Here is a 17,175-nt window from a genome sequence, read left to right as displayed (position 1 = left end):
TAATACTTAGCCAACAAACGGTAGCACTCTTCCTCGCTAAGGTTCGGACGAGGAGAAAATTTCACAATTTCTAACTTCGCACTTTTCGACTTCTTAGATAACCGCCGAAGACCCCATTTCCATTTTTCTGGCTGTCTCCGTTCTTCCGCTAACATGTCAATGTCTTTACTCTCGTAAGCTTGTAAATATTTGCAAACTAATTGAACACCGTCGCCAATGTCAAACAGCTCGCTTGTTGATACTTCGTGAAAGATGCCGAAATTATAGAAGAGTGGAAATCGACTCAGAAACGAATCAATATTACTGCCTTTGTGACCTGAAGGCACTTCAATGTAAATCTGCCATGCACAATCCCCCAAAAGACGAAACGACTCTCCTGTTTCGATGTCCTCGACAAATCCCATACAAATCAAGGAAAACAGAAACCAGTACATTTCAGTCATTAGATATTCATAGCGATCGAATTCGGCTCGACTAATGTCATCGCTTGGCTCTGCAGGAGAAGGAATTGTAAAATTGAAGTAAATGCAAGCTGGGCAAGGCTTGGTTAGTCTCCGATAAAGTTTTTGAAGTTTTTGAATAGCGAGCAGTGAAGTGAATGCTTCGTGAACTGCAATGAAGCAGATTTGTTCTTTACAGAAACTCTTAAGCTGCCTTCTGATGAAATGTGATTTCCCGTTGCCTGCTTCACCATAAACTAAAATAGGAACACGGACGTTGTAGTAGTCCTGAACCCAAATTTTAAAGTATTTTTTCATTTCTTGATTTGTTGTTGCCAATTCTGTTTCTTTGTGCTGAATTACTTGAACCCAAGGCATGTCGTGAAACACTACATTCGCCGTAAGAATATAACACACATTGACCTTGAATTTCAACGACTTATTCATCTGAAATCTCAGAAGCGCTTCTTGCAATTCAATAGTTAGTTTGTTCACCTCGACCAAAGTAAACATTCGGCGCGGAAACTCACAAGCTCTTTGCAAAAACAGATCGAGATCTTCTTTCAAGGTTGCCTTAGTGCAACGAAACAGTTCAAACGATTCTGGAAACCCATTGTACAATTTAAAAATCAGCTTGAAAATCTGAGGTCTGTCAAACCCAAGAGCAAAATGCAGGCAATGTCCTACACCCTTTTCCATAGCTTTTCTTCTCAACGGAGACGAACAGAGGTTCTTTTCTGTTTTTATTTGTCTTAGAAACGCACCAGCAGTGCTCAATATTGAAGACTTCTTTTCTTGCTCTGGCAGAGTATCGCTACGACGTTTCAAGACGTCTTCAACGAGTTTTCTCAGCTCCAATACAGCCGCTCCTGTAGCGTCAAATATTTTACTGGTGAGTTGCACGAAATCAGAGGAGACGCAGGTTTCTCTTTGGCTAAGAGCCTCTGCGATAATATAGACAGCTCGGATACCAAAAAGCAATAGTTGAGGGTACTCGGTACGAAGGCCCTTAATCTTCTCTTGCCACTCACAGAGTAAAGCTTCTTTATTTTGAAGAATCTTTGCAAGATCAGGCTCGGTAAAATCGCATTCTGAAGTTCCTTGATGATCTCCATGGCCCAATTTGAAGAGCGCCACTGACACTCCAAAGATCTTTTGAAAAAAAGCAAACTGAGTCTGAAAATCTCGTACCATTTTCTGATGCTCCGAATTCTCCATAAAGCTTAACCTGCGAACAAAGTCTTCAAGTTCTTCATAATTCATTATGCGAGAAACTTCGTGCATCTCTGGCTTAGTTTGATCGGCTGTAGACGGCACGGAACGTCCCTCAGGTTTGGCCTTATACGCCTCGTATAAATTCGTTTCCGATGATTTGCCGCCTAACGGTACTGACGAGTCGTGAAGAGAGTCACGAGGCGAAGAGTGTCCATGCCGTTCGCCGCCAAACTCTACCGAAATTTTTCGAGCACTCCGAACATCCTTAACGGAAAATCTCAACTCTAGAAAGCAAGTTCCGGCGCCGAATGCAAGTCCCTTTTCGCCCAACAGAAACGTAATCACTCCATTCTTCATAATAGCCTTCAAGTAGAATAAAACGTTTTCTATAGTGTCACCCTACAATAAAGGGAACTTGAATAAATATAAATTCGTGCACGAACACATTTCAGGCTACCTCTGACTTGGAAAACCATAGTTTGACTAAATTCATGTTACTGTTGACTGTGCATATTTCCTTGATCCAATTGTTATAAGAATATTTGTCGGATTCATTCAATGTCGTTAGAAGATACACAAACGTTGCTCTAGGATTGGTGAAAGGCGCGGCGCATTCAAAAGCAACCAACAAATTATTCAGAACAGTTTCGTCGTACTCTTGACTTTGAAGTTGATCTGTTATGAGTTGGACCTACATGAAGCAGATTACGTATTTTCAGCTCTTTGACATATTGGCCAGCAGATCACCTGCTCTTTAAAGCGAATATGTCCTTCCGTCGAGTAGTAGCAACCCTTTTGTATGAGCTTGAAGAATTCTTGGCTTTCCTGAACCTGTAAAAGAAAACAATTGGCTTTGCGTGCTGTGGAGTGCATTCTTACCATTAAGAAAAGGCGAAGTTTCTCGTGCGGTGTATTAAGCAAGATTTTGTCTAACTTTCTTTTTAGAGCACTGCACTCGCCTGTTGTTATCTTTTCGGCTAATGCAAGAAAAATAATATTTATCTTTAAAGATCAGTATATTCACCATTCATCAAAGTCTCCTTTTCAGATACAAGCTTTTGGAACTCGCTGTCTTCTCTAACAAAAACCATACTGTACTGCTGGCAAGAATTCTCAATAGCCTAGTAATTTTACATGAATACTTACTTTAGAACTTTACCATTATTTTCACTTACACAAATTAGGCGAAAATAGTGTCTCAGATTACTCATATCCACCATGCCTTGCCACACTTCGTCCAGGTATTCACGGTAAGATTCCGCAAATTTTTCGTAATGAACAAGCTTTTCAAGCTCCGCTTTAATACTGACATCTCGAAAACGTTCATGTCCTAGTATAGAAACATTTCTGTAGCTTGCGTCGTTCTTTAGTAGAAGCTTCAAAGATTTTTTGGCCCCTTTGAGTGCTTTCTTGAACGTCTGCACGCGACAGAAATAGCTTGCATACAATCAATCTCTCATCATTTTGGCTTACGTCTAACGGTACAGCAACAGAAATTTCTGCATCCTCCTTCTGAGGATCCTTAAAGTCTAAACCTTTCGTCGCGCTCAGTTTTTCGATTTGCTGCATCTCTCGCTCCATGTACGAGGAAAAAAGAATACTAGTGTTTGCCGTGAAGCAGCCCAACATGGGCATAAGCTTACGCAAAGGCGCCAGCCAATTTTCAACGGCGGCAAGGGTTTCACAAGCTTGAGCATACGTAACCAAGCAACCAAACTTCATTTTTTGAAGATCGCAGGAATTGGTACTTAGCATTTTTTTCTCCCTTACGTCTGATACACTTGTGTGTATTTTCACGTTCCATTTTTCAAATACTTTTTCGAAAGAAATCCTAAAGAAAAGCAGTTAATTAAATATTAGACGTATTCAACTCACTTACACTAGGGAAGTCGATTGATCTTTATAGTAGAGAAGCTTTATCAGCTGGCGCGCCATGTCGGCAAAAGAACTCATCCTTTTGTTAACGCCATCTGTGGTCGGGATAAGGCCTACGCTTGAGAAACATTTGGAAAATGCCCTAATTCTATCGTGTTTTTTCTTGTATGAAGAACACTCTTCAACTGTCATTTCCCCTTTATCAAATCGAGACTTCTCCTCAACAAGCCAGCTGCGAACGTTAGAGTACCATGTTTTGTAACAAACTTGAAGATGCGTCAACTTTTCGTCAATCATTTCCGTAGCAGAGGGCAAGACAACTTTATCGTGCACTCTTCCTAGCAACTGAACAACATACGGCATTCGAAATAGAGATAGAGATGACACCGGAACCCTTTCAACAATGCGAGCCAAAAGAGTCCAGAGAATTGTACTTTTGACTGAAAGAACTGGACTTCTATTTTGGTGGATTTCTCCCATTTCGCATTCTAAAACCGAAACAAAATCCGCTACACTGCCATCAGAACTTCCTGCAACAATATCAGCTTTTGTAGGAATCACGACCTATGAAAAATAAAAAGAATAAGCTTCTAAGAAGATGACTAGGTAAACGCTGATTCACCTGTAAGTAAACATCAAGAAGACAATCGCACAACGGAGACGATTTCGGATGCTCAAGACCACTCTAAAACATAAAAAAGGTAATTCAGCTATAGAAAAGACTAATGTTAAAGAGTTTTACCAGAACATTATTAATTTTTCTTCTCAGGTCAAGTATGTGTCCTTTAAAATATTTCAAAAGAAAATCAGAGAATTTCTTGAGCAATATGTCGTGAGAACTTTCGCCACAAACGGTCAAAATTTCAGGACATTTCTCTGGGTTGCTGAGGGACAACAAAACCAAGAAGAAGTCGGCAGGACGACTGATATACGCAGAATTTGCAACGCGTTGTAAGAACGACAGTACACTTTGCTTAGCAAGGTTCCATTTTCGACTGAAAAAAAAACAACAGTGCTACTTGTACAGCCTAAATCTCTTAGCGTGTACGCATAACGCCGTTCTGCATTAGAGAGAACGTCGAAAATAAACAAGTAATACCTTTTGGAACCATCAACCAACGTGAACAGCTCCTGCCACTGATCCTGCTTCAGATCAACCTGCCCACACACGTAGTCGTCAAAAAAGTGGCCCAGCGCCTTCCCATGCAGAAATGAACATTACAAAACAATAAAACTGCTCCTTCTACGTACCTCTGGATCAACAAAGTCGATCGCTGACGCAAACACTGCGACAGGAAACTTGGCAGCCTTGCTTTTCAAAAACGCGCTAACCTTTAGTGCACCACGACAACGGTAATGACGCACGCAAAGGAGATCTGCAAGCTAGAACTACCTCATGGTGAAAGATGGAATGCATTTGCTCTGGAAGCATTCGTAGAAAGGATGTCGCGTAAGAAGGCCATTTTCCTGTTGTGGTAGAAAGACAAAGGAGAATGCCTTCACACCATTTTTTCATCTCATTTCTCGCCATCTCAACGGCAGATGGAGAAGTAACTTCGGGGGTTATTTCCCTTTTAAAACAGTCTTCATAGAAAAAGAGAAGTAGATCACATGCCTAAATTAACGCACAAGACACTTTACACAAAACGACAAAACCGTCTATATACCAACATACCTCCTGCAGTAAACGTTCATCGCCCAAAGCGTTGTATTGGATGTGCAGTAAAGAATCGGTGTTGTAAAAAAAGTGGGCACGAAGGATCGCAGATAATACTTGGCAAGTCTCGGTTTCAAGGGATTTAAGTGAGAAAAAGCGCCGCAGAAGATCCCTGTAAAACGAAAAACTGTTTCTCACGCAATGCCTCTAAAACAGCTGCTAATACCTTACAACCCTGAAGCTAAATATTTGAAATTTTTTCACGAGTGACTCAAACAACCTAACGCTAAAGCTGCTCGGTAAAACAGCAGCTGCGAACTGAAGCAACAAATGTAGGCTATCTGTTGCTTCAGAACTCCAGTTTATTTCCTCGGCATTCACAAACTAAAATTTAATTATTAAACTTCTATAGCAACAACAAAATAAAAAATTCAGCACCTTGATGCAATCCTCCCAATAAAGCTCTGGTAAACTTTTCTTTCCTTCGTGAGCATACAATAAACCACGTGCGGCACCTGTACTGACAAATCAGAAGACGATATTTAATTAAAGTCAAAAACAGTCATACCAGCAAAGAATAAAATTTGCAAGCCTTCTAAACCTTTCGAAGCCAGATGAGAAGACTTAAACTTTTCTCGGCACACAAATTCAAACGCTTCAGTCAACGTCTTAGTTGAGCTTTGATTAACGGCCACATGCCATGACACCCAAATATTATTTCTACCGAGCCAACGTATGACATAGTGTAACCAACGTAGATATTTTGGGAGGCAAGCCTTACCGAATCACTTCTCTCACTACATCTATTGCTTCAACATTCAAGACCCTCAGCTTCATAACACAATCAACAAAGTATTCTTTTGCTTTCGATGAAAAACTATATAAAGACATTGCCAGGGGTAAAATAAGTTCATTAATTAAATATGTGTATCACCTTTGAAGTCTCCAAGACATCATTATATAAAAAGGAAAATTGCACCGAAACCCTTCATCCATGCGAGAAGATAGTACGTCTATGACTCTCTCAATTTTTCTTGCTTCAGAAGAGGACGACAATTTTTTCTCAGAGCACTAAATAAGAATGAAATGATAAAGATTATAGATATTTACAATTTACAGTTTGGTTGAAATCAACAATAAGTTGAAAAAGAGCCTGAAAATTTCCTTGACGCTTGTGCAGCGGTTTGAGTAACGCGTCCCTTGAACCAAGTAATTTTTTCAGCTTTTTGCGCAGATAAAATCCAGTTTTAGTTCGAAAAAACATGGATTTCGTTGGACGATGATAAGAAGGGTATGGATCCCAGTCAGCAACCAAATCGTCTAGAAAAGTGACAGATACTTTTTTTCGTAGATCCTTCACCAAACAAGCACCAGGAGATAACGATACCAGAACAACTGGTATGCGTGGGTCATCTCCAAACGAGTACGGTTGATGACTGGCAGGAAAACTGTCTGAATTGTTCACAAGTACGAGTCCTTTCGAGTTTTCGTTGATTTCAGATTGCAGGATAGCCTCCAGGTCGTCGCCAACAGAAGATCGTATATGAGCAAGCATCACGTGATTAACAGAATCCGGCTTCTTCTTTAGAGGAAGCGGCTCAGACGGGCGCCTTACTTCGACCGAATTCTCAAAAGGAATTCTTTGGCATCGAAGAGTCCACGTCTGATCGCCAATAGAGAGTTGCAAACCTGGAAAATGAGAGCACATGGCTGAAGACCCGCACCGCGTGCTACGCCGCGGTAGTATGCGTGTTCGGGAATGTCTTAGCAGTCGATAGAATACGCGGACGCAGCGCGAATAAGAGAGGAAAACGGTCAGTACGTAAACCTGCCTTGGTAAGTTTGGGGTTCCCACGCCGATCGGTTCGCCTCAGCCATGTGGCCGGTATTGAACTTCACTTCTGAGTGTTCAGAATTGACTTTCTTACTCCAGTAGGAGGAAATCGGTGGGGCCGCTACCGTCTCACTGTGACCGTTGTGCGTAAACAAGGCAGATGTCTGATTGGCCAATGATTAATTGCATTTTCCGAGCTAATCGTATTTGACTGTGATCCCCACGTGCACATCGTGATTCGATAGTACAGTAGACATTCTTCGCGTTCAAATGGCACGGGCTTCTTCTTTCTAGACGAATTTCATGACCAAAAACTATAGAAAGGGAGAGACATGGACAGTTTTTAGGCGCCTTCTTGCTGAATCTTGCGTTGTTCGTTCCATTGGCTATCGTTCCGTCCCGTTGGTGACGTTTTAGCGCTAGGACTGCACGCGTGGTTCTATGCATGGGTCGTCGAGTCGGTGTACACGTCGTCTAAGACGTTTCCTTTCGTTCAGGATACTGGTTCGGCGATGAATACGCCACTGCAGACCCTGAAACGGACCGGGACTTCAACTCAGACCCGTATAGGGCAAGGGAATCTCTTGTAGATCGACAACTGCTGACGTTAGGACGCTTTGTCTGATCGCAGTGATGACGAGCGACTCGTTTGAGAAAGCGTGATGTCGCGTTTTCGTTTCCTAACGCTACCATGATTTTCGAACAGCGCTAAGCATGCATCCGTTATTAGTTGCCGTTCCATGTTTGATGTGGAGAGTCGCAAATCACATCGGATCGGCAGGACAACATGATCCGCGCGGGGGCCCCCATTCGTGGAAAAATCGAAGCGCGTGTGCTCCACGTAGACGCTCGTAGTTCCGGGCCGAATTTTCATCCGCGAGGAAACCCTACTCAAAGTCTGCCGCCGCTGTCTAATGCCACGACACTTCTTCCTATTCAACGACGTTTTGGTAAGAAAACAACGAGTGGGCGTGGCTCGATAATTTCCTTTTGAAATATTTAATTAATTTTAGGTTTATGGGACGGTATTGTCACATGGTCATTACGCTCAACAACACGTGCTCACTTTGGATCAGATGTCCGTCTCATCTGAGTGTCATTTTATTCCGCAGGTCTATTCCATAGAGTCAAATCGACAAGCATTTGTTTGAGAAAATAAGTTTATCTGTTTCTTAGGTTTTTTATAGATACAGATAATGCTTATCCAATTAATTGCACCAGTAACTCGTTTTACGTTTTCGCACCGAATTTGAGCGACAAGAAAAATTGGCTATCAAATTTGAAAAAAAATCGTGGAGAAAGCGCGAAATGGCCGAGGCTTCCTGAGTGGAAACACGACCAATAACTCAAAATCACGATGTCAGGAATACCATTAGCAAAATCAGGTTTCAGCGAAGCCGAGTCTATGACCGCCTTATGAGGAACGCGTAAGATTCTTACATGAGGGCTCTTTCCTTAGAAAGTGAGTCAATAGACCATCATGATCTGAGTACTTTACTTCCTCTTCATTTAGGTTTCTCTAGTGGGAGCCATTTCAATTGCTGGGTATGGCGGTATATTTGCTGGTCTCTTCATTTCTTCTTGCTCATCCATTTTCAGCACAATCACCAATTAATTGTCTTTCAATGAAATCTCCTTACTCACAATTGCTATAAGAGTAGCAGATGCACTAAAAAACTTTCCTGTATTCTTTCTGATACTCTCCTTTGTAGCGAGGTCCCAATAAGGAACCCAATGTGACCGTTGTCCTCAACTACGTCATCGCTATTTTTTCTCTTCTTTGGTCACGTGAACGACCTCGCTCCTCTCCTTTTTTGCTCTGGAAATGCGTCCCATAGAGGGTCGGGATTCTTATGAGAAAATCCCTGATAAGGCAACAAAGAGTCCAAGCCCTGATCATGTAACAGAAAATAGCGGATCAAGGGAGTCAAATAGCTGATCTGCTTCGATTGTGCGAGGAGGAGAAGGAGGAGTGGACTCTGAAACGGCAGTCTGAGACACCAGTGACGTCATCGGGGACGCCCTCCGTTCAGCGTAAAGTACGAGAGCAGTAAAAACAAAGTCATAATTGATTTGAAAGGATATAGCACGGTATTAAAAGTCATCTCTTATTAAATAACATTTATTGCTGATTTTTCTTTAGTTGAAACTTTCGCTTGAATGTGTTAACGGTTTGACTGTCCTTTCCTCCAAAGACAAGAGCGATTGACTTCTAAGAATATTTCACCGGAAGTCATTGCAGTGACGTCGAGTGACGTGACCTTGGGCAGGCTAACCCTAAACGCCCTAAACGCGAAAGGGAAAGGGAAAGATCACGTGAGATGTCCTTAAGGTAACATTCTTACGATATTTTGCATTTTCGTCAGGCAATTCTATTTTCAGGAGGGAAAGACACCCTTATAATGCTCATTCCTCACTCGTTTTTTTACTCAAAACTTTGTAGGACAAACAAAATGCCTTGCATATGGCTGCACGCAGCTCTTCAAGAATAGACAAGTTAATTATTGATCTATTGATTTGAGAAGGGTTGTGACGTCACGTTGCAAGACAAGGTGACGTGTTCTCTTAAAATTAAAAGAATTTATAAATCAGAATTTTAGAACGGAGAGACACCTTACGAGGTGGCTGAAGATGGTGAAAGGAGAGCTCTCCTTCGACAGCATTTTGTACGTCATTCTTTTGATTGAGTTCTCGTATGCATTTGTTTTAATAGGACTCCCGATTTTTCGTTCTTTCTATCGCTGATCTCTTCATTTTCATTTCTTCCTGCACATCAATTTTCGGCGCAATCTTTCAAGCACCGCGTGTCTTTCAATGAAAATATGTTCATAACCCTCTTACGCACAATAGCTAAAAGAGTAAGCAGATACTCTAAAAAAACTTTTCTATTCTGTCTGCTACTCTCCTGTGTGCCAAGGTCCCAATAAGGAGCCGACTGTGGCCGTTATCCTCATTACGTCATCGCTATTTTATTTCTCGTTGTTGGTCACGAGAACGACCTCGCTCCTCTCCCTTTTCGCTCTGAAAATGAGTCCTATGGAGGGTCGAGCTTCCACAGCTCTGGAGCTTCCTATGAGAGAATCCCTGATAGGGAAACAAAGAGTCCAAGCCCAGATCATGCAACAGAAAATAGTAGAGTAATTGAAGATCAAGGAGTCAAATGGCTACTGTGTTTCAATTGTGCGAGGAGGAGAAGGAGGAGATCACTCTTAAACCCAGTCTGAGTTACCAGTGACGTCATAGGGGAGTCAATCTCGCCTCCGTTCTGCGTGAAGTACAACGTCATAATGAAGTTGAAAGGAAGCACGGTATTAAAAAGTCATCTCTAATCAAATAACAGTTATTGGGATTTTTCTCTGGGTGAAATTTCTACTGGAATGTACTCACTGGTTGACTGTCCGTTTCCCCCGGCAAAGCGGTTTGCTTCGAAAAAGGCGACATTTTGCTCTTATTTGATTGCCTTTTCCTCCGAAAGTCATTGCATTGACGTCGAGTGACGTCACGTGACCTCGTTAACCAATAGTGTCAGAGTGGGTTGAAGATTTCACTTGTTATGTATTTATTTGAGTTTTATCTTCAGCTTCAAGGAACGCCTTTGATGTTAGCGTGTTCACGTGTTGTCAATCGATCGAAGAAAGTTTGCTACTTGGGTGAGAAAGGAGTTGCGTTGCATTAGACGACGTTAGATGTCATTGTTATTGGCGAAGACGGTTTTGTTTTTTTTCCACTCAGCCCTCAAATGGCAACGTGAATAATGTTCTTTGATATCTTGTCATTGAGAGAGGCATGGACGTCGCATTTGCACCACATTTCGCATTTTTGCTTGGCAATTTTTTTTAGTACGAAAGACGCTCATATTGCAAGCCTGTCTTTGTTACCTTTTACTTAGCAACTAATTGAATCAGGGGCTGATATTTCTGCCTTTGACTAGGTTAGTCAGAATTGTCTCCGACGTACCCCATCGGCAATACTGTAGCCTATTTACATTATTTTTGGCAGTGGTAATCGTTTGTCTCCTAACTTGAGCGTTATTAGTTTGCGCTGTTTTTATTTCGTTAGAAAACCCTAGTAGTTGATTTCCGTTATCTGATTGATAAATATATCTTACATGTCTCCTGACGTCACCTTTGGAATGATTTTAAGTCGAGTGCGCATGCGTCTGTTCTCCTTTGTTGCAAATGGCTTCGTTCTTCTCTTCGCTGAAGGAAGTCTTCATGACGCGACTAGTAAGGACGCGTGATATCGAACACTAGTAAGGACGCGTGATATCGAACAGCGAGCATCGCCTTTGAAAAAGATATCGTCCGTGATCGAGCAATTGACCGAGATAATCGAGAAGAGAAATGAGGATGATTTGTGGAGTTTTCTTTCTACTCAAAAGGGTTTTAGATCGGAGCAGGTATTGAATAGTTGTGTTTTTGATTGCTGCACTCCGTTCATATTCTCCTTTTCGTCGTATAGTTCTACGCCGACCTTTCATTGCTTCACTATGTGGCGGGAAGAGAGTTTGAAACGTCGGAGGAAGCCGATGCTTGGCTCAGTTGTGCGCTCGAGCAAAGAAATCAGGACATTGAAAACAACTCATCAGGGGTATGAATGCGTTTTGGATTGGTAAATTAAATTAATGCGTCGATGCAGATTGGACTCCGCCCACTTCACTGTGCTTGTGAGTGGGGAAATATTTTTGGCGTTGAATGGCTCGTCAGTCACGGTGCCAATGTCAATGTGAAAAGCGTCGCTGTATAAGCTGCAAATTATTTCAGATAGTTGCACTTGTCACTGTTCTTTAGGGTCGACGTACGCCATTTTCGTATGCCTGTGCAAGTTCCATTGACACAATGAAGAAAATGCGCTATCTCGAAGAGCATGGCTGCATTTTATCACAATCTGATATTGTGACAGAGTTGATATGATCGCTCTGGCTACAATATCTTTCAATTCTTAGGTTTGGGCTGCTGAAAATAAATTTTCGTCATCTGAAAAGGCGAACGAGATTTTTCATTATCTTGTCAATGTAAAGGAACTGCGTGTCAAAACTATTGAAACGATGGTGGTGTGTGATGTGCTTCGGTTGGTTAATTGTACAATAGTTGTTATAGTTTAAGAACACCCCTCTGCATCGTGCCTGCTCGGTTGGAAGCATTTATGGAGTTAAATGGCTCGTGGAACACAACGCTAGCATTAATAGCGTCAACAAGGTTAAAACAATTTCACTTCTGATATTTTTATTTTTCTTATTACATCTTCAGGAGGGCGCGACGCCTTTTATGTTGGCGTGTCATAGTTCCATCGATCGATCATTGAAGGTTCGCTACTTGGGGCGAAACAGCGCTGACTTTGGAGCAAAAGATAGCTACGTGAGATGTCGTTTACTTGCTACAAGTAGCAATGAACAAATTGCCTTTTTGTTCAGCTTGGGAGGACGGCTTTGTTTTATGCAACACGCCCCTTAAAGTGTGAAGACGATGCAAAAGATGTTCTTCGATATCTTGTCCTTGAGAAAGGCATTGATATAAACTTTGATAATGAGGTAGCATTCTTACAATATTTCTCATTTTTGTTGGCAATTCTATTTTCAGAAGGGAATGTCACCCTTGTTGTACGCATGTGATAAACATCCCTCTTTCTTCATCATTCAGCAACTAATTGAGTTAGGAGCTGATGTTTCTGCCAGAGATAAGGTCGGTCATACTGTAATTCTTATTCCTCACTTGTTATCGCTTCATAGAACCAACAAAATGCCTTGCATATGGCTGCGAAGAGCCATTCAATAGACAAGTCAGTTATTGATTTATTAGTGGAGAAGGGTGTTGACGTCACATGCCAAGACAGGGTAACGTGATCTCATTTTAAATTAAAGCAATTTATAAATTTGAATTTAGTACGGAAACACGCCTTATCAGGTGGCACATAATGGTGAAATGAGAGCTCTTCTTCGACAGCATTACGTGCGTCATTATTTTCATTCAGTTACCGTATTTAATTAGCGTAATAGGACACAGCTCGATTTTCCGTTCTTCAACAACGAGAAATGGTTCGTCCGGATTCGATCAAAGTCTGCGTAATTGGCAGCGAAATGGCGGGAAAAACGACGTTAGTGAATTCCCTTCTGCAACTCAACCAACCTCCACCCAAAGAAGACGATCGTACTCCTGGCGTTGAAATTCACTATTGCACAATTCCAAAAGTTGGCAAGGGATCAACGTGGGACTTTGGTGCCCAACCGACATTCCACAGTGCGCACGGTCTCTTTTTTCAACAGTCCAATACTTTGTTCTGTCTCGTCATTCCAATTCGAGAAAGAAAGGAAATGACTTCAGAATCGGTTCTTCGTCTTCTAGAAAAGGGGCGATTCTGGTGTGCGTTTTCTAAGGCAGCGTTGAGAAGGCTTCTACCTCACTTGACGTCACTTATCCGCCTCGTCGTGATTTTTAATCTTATTGGTTTCCATGACGAAATGAGAATCAACGTCAGTATCAGGCTCGATGAAGTCGTCGAAAATCTTCGGAAAGATTTTGAAGATACGTTTGAAATTTCTCACGTTATCAAAATGGATTGCAGTAAAAGCCAATCACGTTGCATGGATAGCTGCCGAAAAATACTGAAACAAATTCGTGAAGAAATGCTCAGGGTAATGATCACCCTAAGTAAAATAGACGTAGAGATTTATTTTTAGGAAGCAGATGATGTTCCCAAACTTTGCCACGCGATTGAGGAGTATCTTTCTCTTCCTGACGACAAGAGAAAGAAGAAGCCATTGGCCTATTTCCTGACGGCTGATGAATTTGAGAATTGGGTTGCTAATGACGTCGGCATAAAATTGTCTGAGGAAGAGAAGAAAGTGGCAGTTGAATATCTTGACTCGTCCGGAATAGTAGGTATTTCATTGATTTTCTTCTTGTGTTGCCTAATATTTTGCATAGATTATTAATCTGGGTCGTCGAATTTGTATTCGACCTCTCTGGCTTTGTCGCAACGTGATTGGTCCTCTTCTCGCTTCGCATAATTTTGTATTTGGCCTGCCTTGTGAAAACTCCGGCAAGGCGTCCAAAAAAGACATGGGATCAGCTCTGCGACTATTTGAAAATTATCTTACAAAAAAGGGCACGCCGTCTCCGTTTGTCGTGACAGTAGACGAAGCAATTAAAGTTCTTATCGAACTCGATTTGTGCATTCAAGTGAAAGGAATGGACGGAGTGTATCAGATTAATGCTCTTCTTAGTGATGAAGTTCCTAATGATGCTTGGGGTGAACAGTCGACGATGGACGTGTATCGTGGACAACGTTACGAATGCAACCGTTCCGTTGACATCATCTCGCCGTCGGCATTTGCCGTCTTCCAATCGCGGTGCTCTCGTCTTCCGAATACAAGTTACGTGGCGTGGAAAGACGGGGTCAAATTGGTTAGGATCGTCGGAGACAAAAAAATCGAAAGTCTCATTGAATATGGAATAAAAAAAGAGCACTGTTGCATTGACATTATACTTCGCTGGTCAAGCAAAAGCACTGATCATGAAGTGGCAAAGCGGTTTCTATTCGAGCTAAAGGCGATGATCGCCACGGCTTGCGATGAAAGGAGCCCGGGAGTTATTCTAAACTGGTTCTATTTGGACAGTTCTCATCTCCGACGACTTGACGAAGATCCGGCTATGTACTCGTACAGTGAAGTGGATCAGAAGCTCAACGACGAAGCTCTTAATCACATCCTGTTTTCAAGTCGACCAGAGAAGCGTAATAATTGTCGTGTCCGAGACTTGGTGATCACTGAAGTTGAAAAGGATTCGTCAGAGGTAATTTATGATACATAGAAAGCAGACCTCACTGCATGGTTTACTTTTTATGCGTAGCCTGTGGTCTTTTCTGCAAGTCCCGTTGAAGCTAGAATCGATACTGGTACAGTACGGCTTGTATAGAATTATTCATTGTACACGTACGTGTATGGTCTTGTTTAGGCTCATTTCCTTCTGACGATGAAATCGTAACAGATAATTTAATGAGAGCATGCGCTGCCGTCAAAGCGTCCAAATGGGAAGACATCGGTGTTCTTCTTGGAATTTCTTCTGATGATCTCGATGAGATTCGTGACTCTACTCCCAGTAAGGTCTCTCGTATGTTCAAGGTGCTTGAGTCATGGAAAAAGCAAGACCCTTCGCCGACGGTAGGCAAGCTTTTAGCGCGGTCTAAGCAGGTTGGCGTCAGCCGAAGAGCTATCGTTGCGAAATATGAAGAGCTTTATGGTCGTAAGTAGCTGAATTGATAACTACTTTTTTATTTTGTCACGGTGTTACTTTCTGCTTTGTCCAACTGTTAGGTTTGAACGCTGCAGATCTTCCTTGTTTCGTTACACACATATTTAATATAGATTTCAATTTAAATATATCGTCACTTGAGTAAATGATAAACGCTGCGATTTTACTCTACTGGATTTTTACAGGGCTCCCCTGGGATTTTATAAAGGGCTATTTAGCGCGCGCAGAAGCTTTTTCATAGACATATTGTCTTCTTTCGGTTCCGACATCAGAGAAACGATCGATGTTGAGCGGAAATCTGACGAAAGGGCCAACTGCCAACGGAAGCACGCATCAACAAGGTGAGGCCTCCTAGGGGGAAGCACAGCCAATAACTCGAAATCACGATGTCAGGAAGAAGTGCCATTAGCAAAATCGGGTTTCAGCCAACTAAACGTGGCTGAATCTATTGCTGCCTTATGGAGAACGCTTAAGATTCTCACATGAAGGGCTTTTGAAGGTTGCCGTAGAAAGTGAGTCCAAACCATCCATGCCATCATGACCTAAGTACGTGATCTTTACTTCCTCTTCATTTAGGTTCCTCTAGTGGAAGTAATTTCTATTGCTGGTCTTTTGCTCATCCATTTTCGGCGCAATCTTTCAAGCGCCAGGTGTCTTTCAGTGAAAATTTGTCGATAATCCCTTTGCTCACAATAGCTAAAAGAGTAAGCAGATACACTAAAAAACTTCTCTGTATTCTTTTTTTATACTCTCCTGTGTAGCGAGGAACCCGCTGTGGCCATTATCCTCATCTACGTCATCGCTATTTTGTTTCTCTTTATTGGTCACGTGAACAACCTCGCTCCTCTCCTTTTTCGCTCTGGAAATGAGTTCCATAGAGGTTCAAGCTTCCTATGAGAAAATCCCTGAGAGGGCAACAAAGAGTCCAAGCCCAGATCATGTAACAGAGAATAGCGAAGTCATTGGAGATCAAGGGAGTCAAATGGCTTATCTGTATCAATTGTGCGGAGGAGAAAGAAGAGGAGATGACTCTACAACTGCAGTCTGAATCACCAGTGTCGTCATTGAGGAGTCAATCTCGCCCACCGTTCAGCGTGAAGTACGAGAGCAAAGTCATTATTCATTTGAAAGGGATAGCACGGTATTAAAATGTCATCTCTAATTTTTAAAAAAAGAAACAATTATTGCTGCTTTTTCTCTAGGGGGAATCACCGTTTGAACGTGTTCACTGTTTGACTGTCCGCTCCTCCGGCAATCATCCGAAGAAAAGAGCGATTGACTTTGAAAAAGGCGAAATTTCGTTCCCTTGTTCAACTGCATTCAACACCGGAAGTCATTGCAGTGACGTCGACTGACGTGCCCTTGTCAGTTACGTTTACTAACCCTAACCTCAAATGAGGCCAAATCGATGAACGAGCAACCTAGGAGCGTCGCTACAAAAAAATCGCTGCATTGTCTGGAAAATATGAGAAGTGCCTCGGACATTCACAAGAAGTCACTTCAAATGTAAGTTCCTAATCTCTGTGAAATCAATATCGATCTACGGTATTTATTGTACAAACGGTGTGCAGAAAATATTAGCACGTGCTGTTCCTCTCGCAGTCGACATGAAAATAATTTTAAAATGTAATCAGAAGATCGATATCTAAAAAGTGAAAGATTTGGTGTTTTATGGAAATGAGAATCTAAACGTGGATGTGAATTCGATGTAGACGCACAATCTCCGTAAGTACATTGTCTTTTTTATTGTTGTTACTATTTTGTCCTGAGTGGCGCTGGCTGGCTGGCTTGAACGTTGTTCTTTACAAGAAGAAATTCTATACGCGAACGGAAACACGGGGGAAAAGTCGCTTCTGAATTGAAGGAATCAATGCAGGTTATTTAGCGCGCTTTGGCTCATCTGTG

The 17,175-nt window shown here is 41.9% G+C and overlaps 2 protein-coding genes and 3 long non-coding RNA genes across 7 annotated transcripts; 4 read left to right on the top strand and 1 right to left on the bottom strand.

Moving 5' to 3' along the window:
* Positions 1-70: 70 nt before the first annotated feature.
* Positions 71-7,667, bottom strand: LOC136193958 (uncharacterized). The gene is made up of 22 exons (XM_065982968.1): positions 7,020-7,667; positions 6,305-6,876; positions 6,122-6,258; positions 5,969-6,064; positions 5,756-5,907; positions 5,626-5,702; positions 5,414-5,571; positions 5,206-5,359; positions 4,924-5,145; positions 4,782-4,862; positions 4,630-4,727; positions 4,273-4,525; positions 4,153-4,215; positions 3,535-4,094; positions 3,129-3,486; positions 2,831-3,073; positions 2,680-2,776; positions 2,535-2,632; positions 2,403-2,486; positions 2,113-2,346; positions 198-2,054; positions 71-148 (listed from the first exon to the last, which is right to left on the bottom strand). Exons 1-22 carry the CDS (start codon positions 7,063-7,065, stop codon positions 71-73), a joined length of 5,718 nt encoding a protein of 1,905 aa, XP_065839040.1. The 5' UTR covers positions 7,066-7,667.
* Positions 7,668-7,790: 123 nt separating this feature from the next.
* Positions 7,791-9,549, top strand: LOC136194319 (uncharacterized). 2 transcript variants are annotated; one of them, XR_010671608.1, is made up of 7 exons: positions 7,791-7,971; positions 8,035-8,133; positions 8,198-8,483; positions 8,535-8,678; positions 8,734-9,112; positions 9,165-9,353; positions 9,404-9,547. It is a non-coding gene; the product is annotated as an uncharacterized lncRNA (long non-coding RNA). The 2 variants fall into 2 exon arrangements; XR_010671607.1 differs by having other exon boundaries at positions 8,535-9,112; positions 9,404-9,549.
* On the top strand, positions 9,547-11,131 carry LOC136194320 (uncharacterized). The gene is made up of 4 exons (XR_010671609.1): positions 9,547-9,573; positions 9,622-9,687; positions 9,735-9,879; positions 9,939-11,131. It is a non-coding gene; the product is annotated as an uncharacterized lncRNA (long non-coding RNA).
* Positions 11,132-11,179: 48 nt separating this feature from the next.
* Positions 11,180-15,423, top strand: LOC136193739 (death-associated protein kinase 1-like). 2 transcript variants are annotated; one of them, XM_065982691.1, is made up of 18 exons: positions 11,180-11,247; positions 11,298-11,420; positions 11,483-11,611; positions 11,660-11,761; positions 11,812-11,916; positions 11,967-12,074; positions 12,121-12,219; positions 12,271-12,378; positions 12,435-12,551; positions 12,601-12,702; positions 12,750-12,854; positions 12,904-12,969; positions 13,017-13,652; positions 13,698-13,895; positions 13,945-14,811; positions 14,869-14,914; positions 14,974-15,261; positions 15,333-15,423. In XM_065982691.1, the coding sequence occupies exons 1-18, from the start codon at positions 11,200-11,202 to the stop codon at positions 15,413-15,415; spliced, it is 3,330 nt and encodes a 1,109-aa protein (XP_065838763.1). In that variant the 5' UTR covers positions 11,180-11,199; the 3' UTR covers positions 15,416-15,423. The 2 variants fall into 2 exon arrangements, with proteins under 2 accessions (XP_065838763.1, XP_065838764.1); XM_065982692.1 differs by having other exon boundaries at positions 11,195-11,247; positions 11,319-11,420.
* Positions 15,424-15,498: 75 nt separating this feature from the next.
* On the top strand, positions 15,499-17,161 carry LOC136193662 (uncharacterized). Its single transcript, XR_010671413.1, has 6 exons — positions 15,499-15,611; positions 15,664-15,782; positions 15,847-15,974; positions 16,032-16,411; positions 16,473-16,776; positions 16,842-17,161. It is a non-coding gene; the product is annotated as an uncharacterized lncRNA (long non-coding RNA).
* Positions 17,162-17,175: the final 14 nt, after the last annotated feature.

The sequence above is a fragment of the Oscarella lobularis genome, chromosome 12 (genome assembly GCF_947507565.1).
Source record: "Oscarella lobularis chromosome 12, ooOscLobu1.1, whole genome shotgun sequence".
NCBI classification, from domain to species: domain Eukaryota; kingdom Metazoa; phylum Porifera; class Homoscleromorpha; order Homosclerophorida; family Oscarellidae; genus Oscarella; species Oscarella lobularis.
Note: the sequence above shows the minus strand (reverse complement) of the source record. Positions and strands in the feature narration are given on the sequence as shown.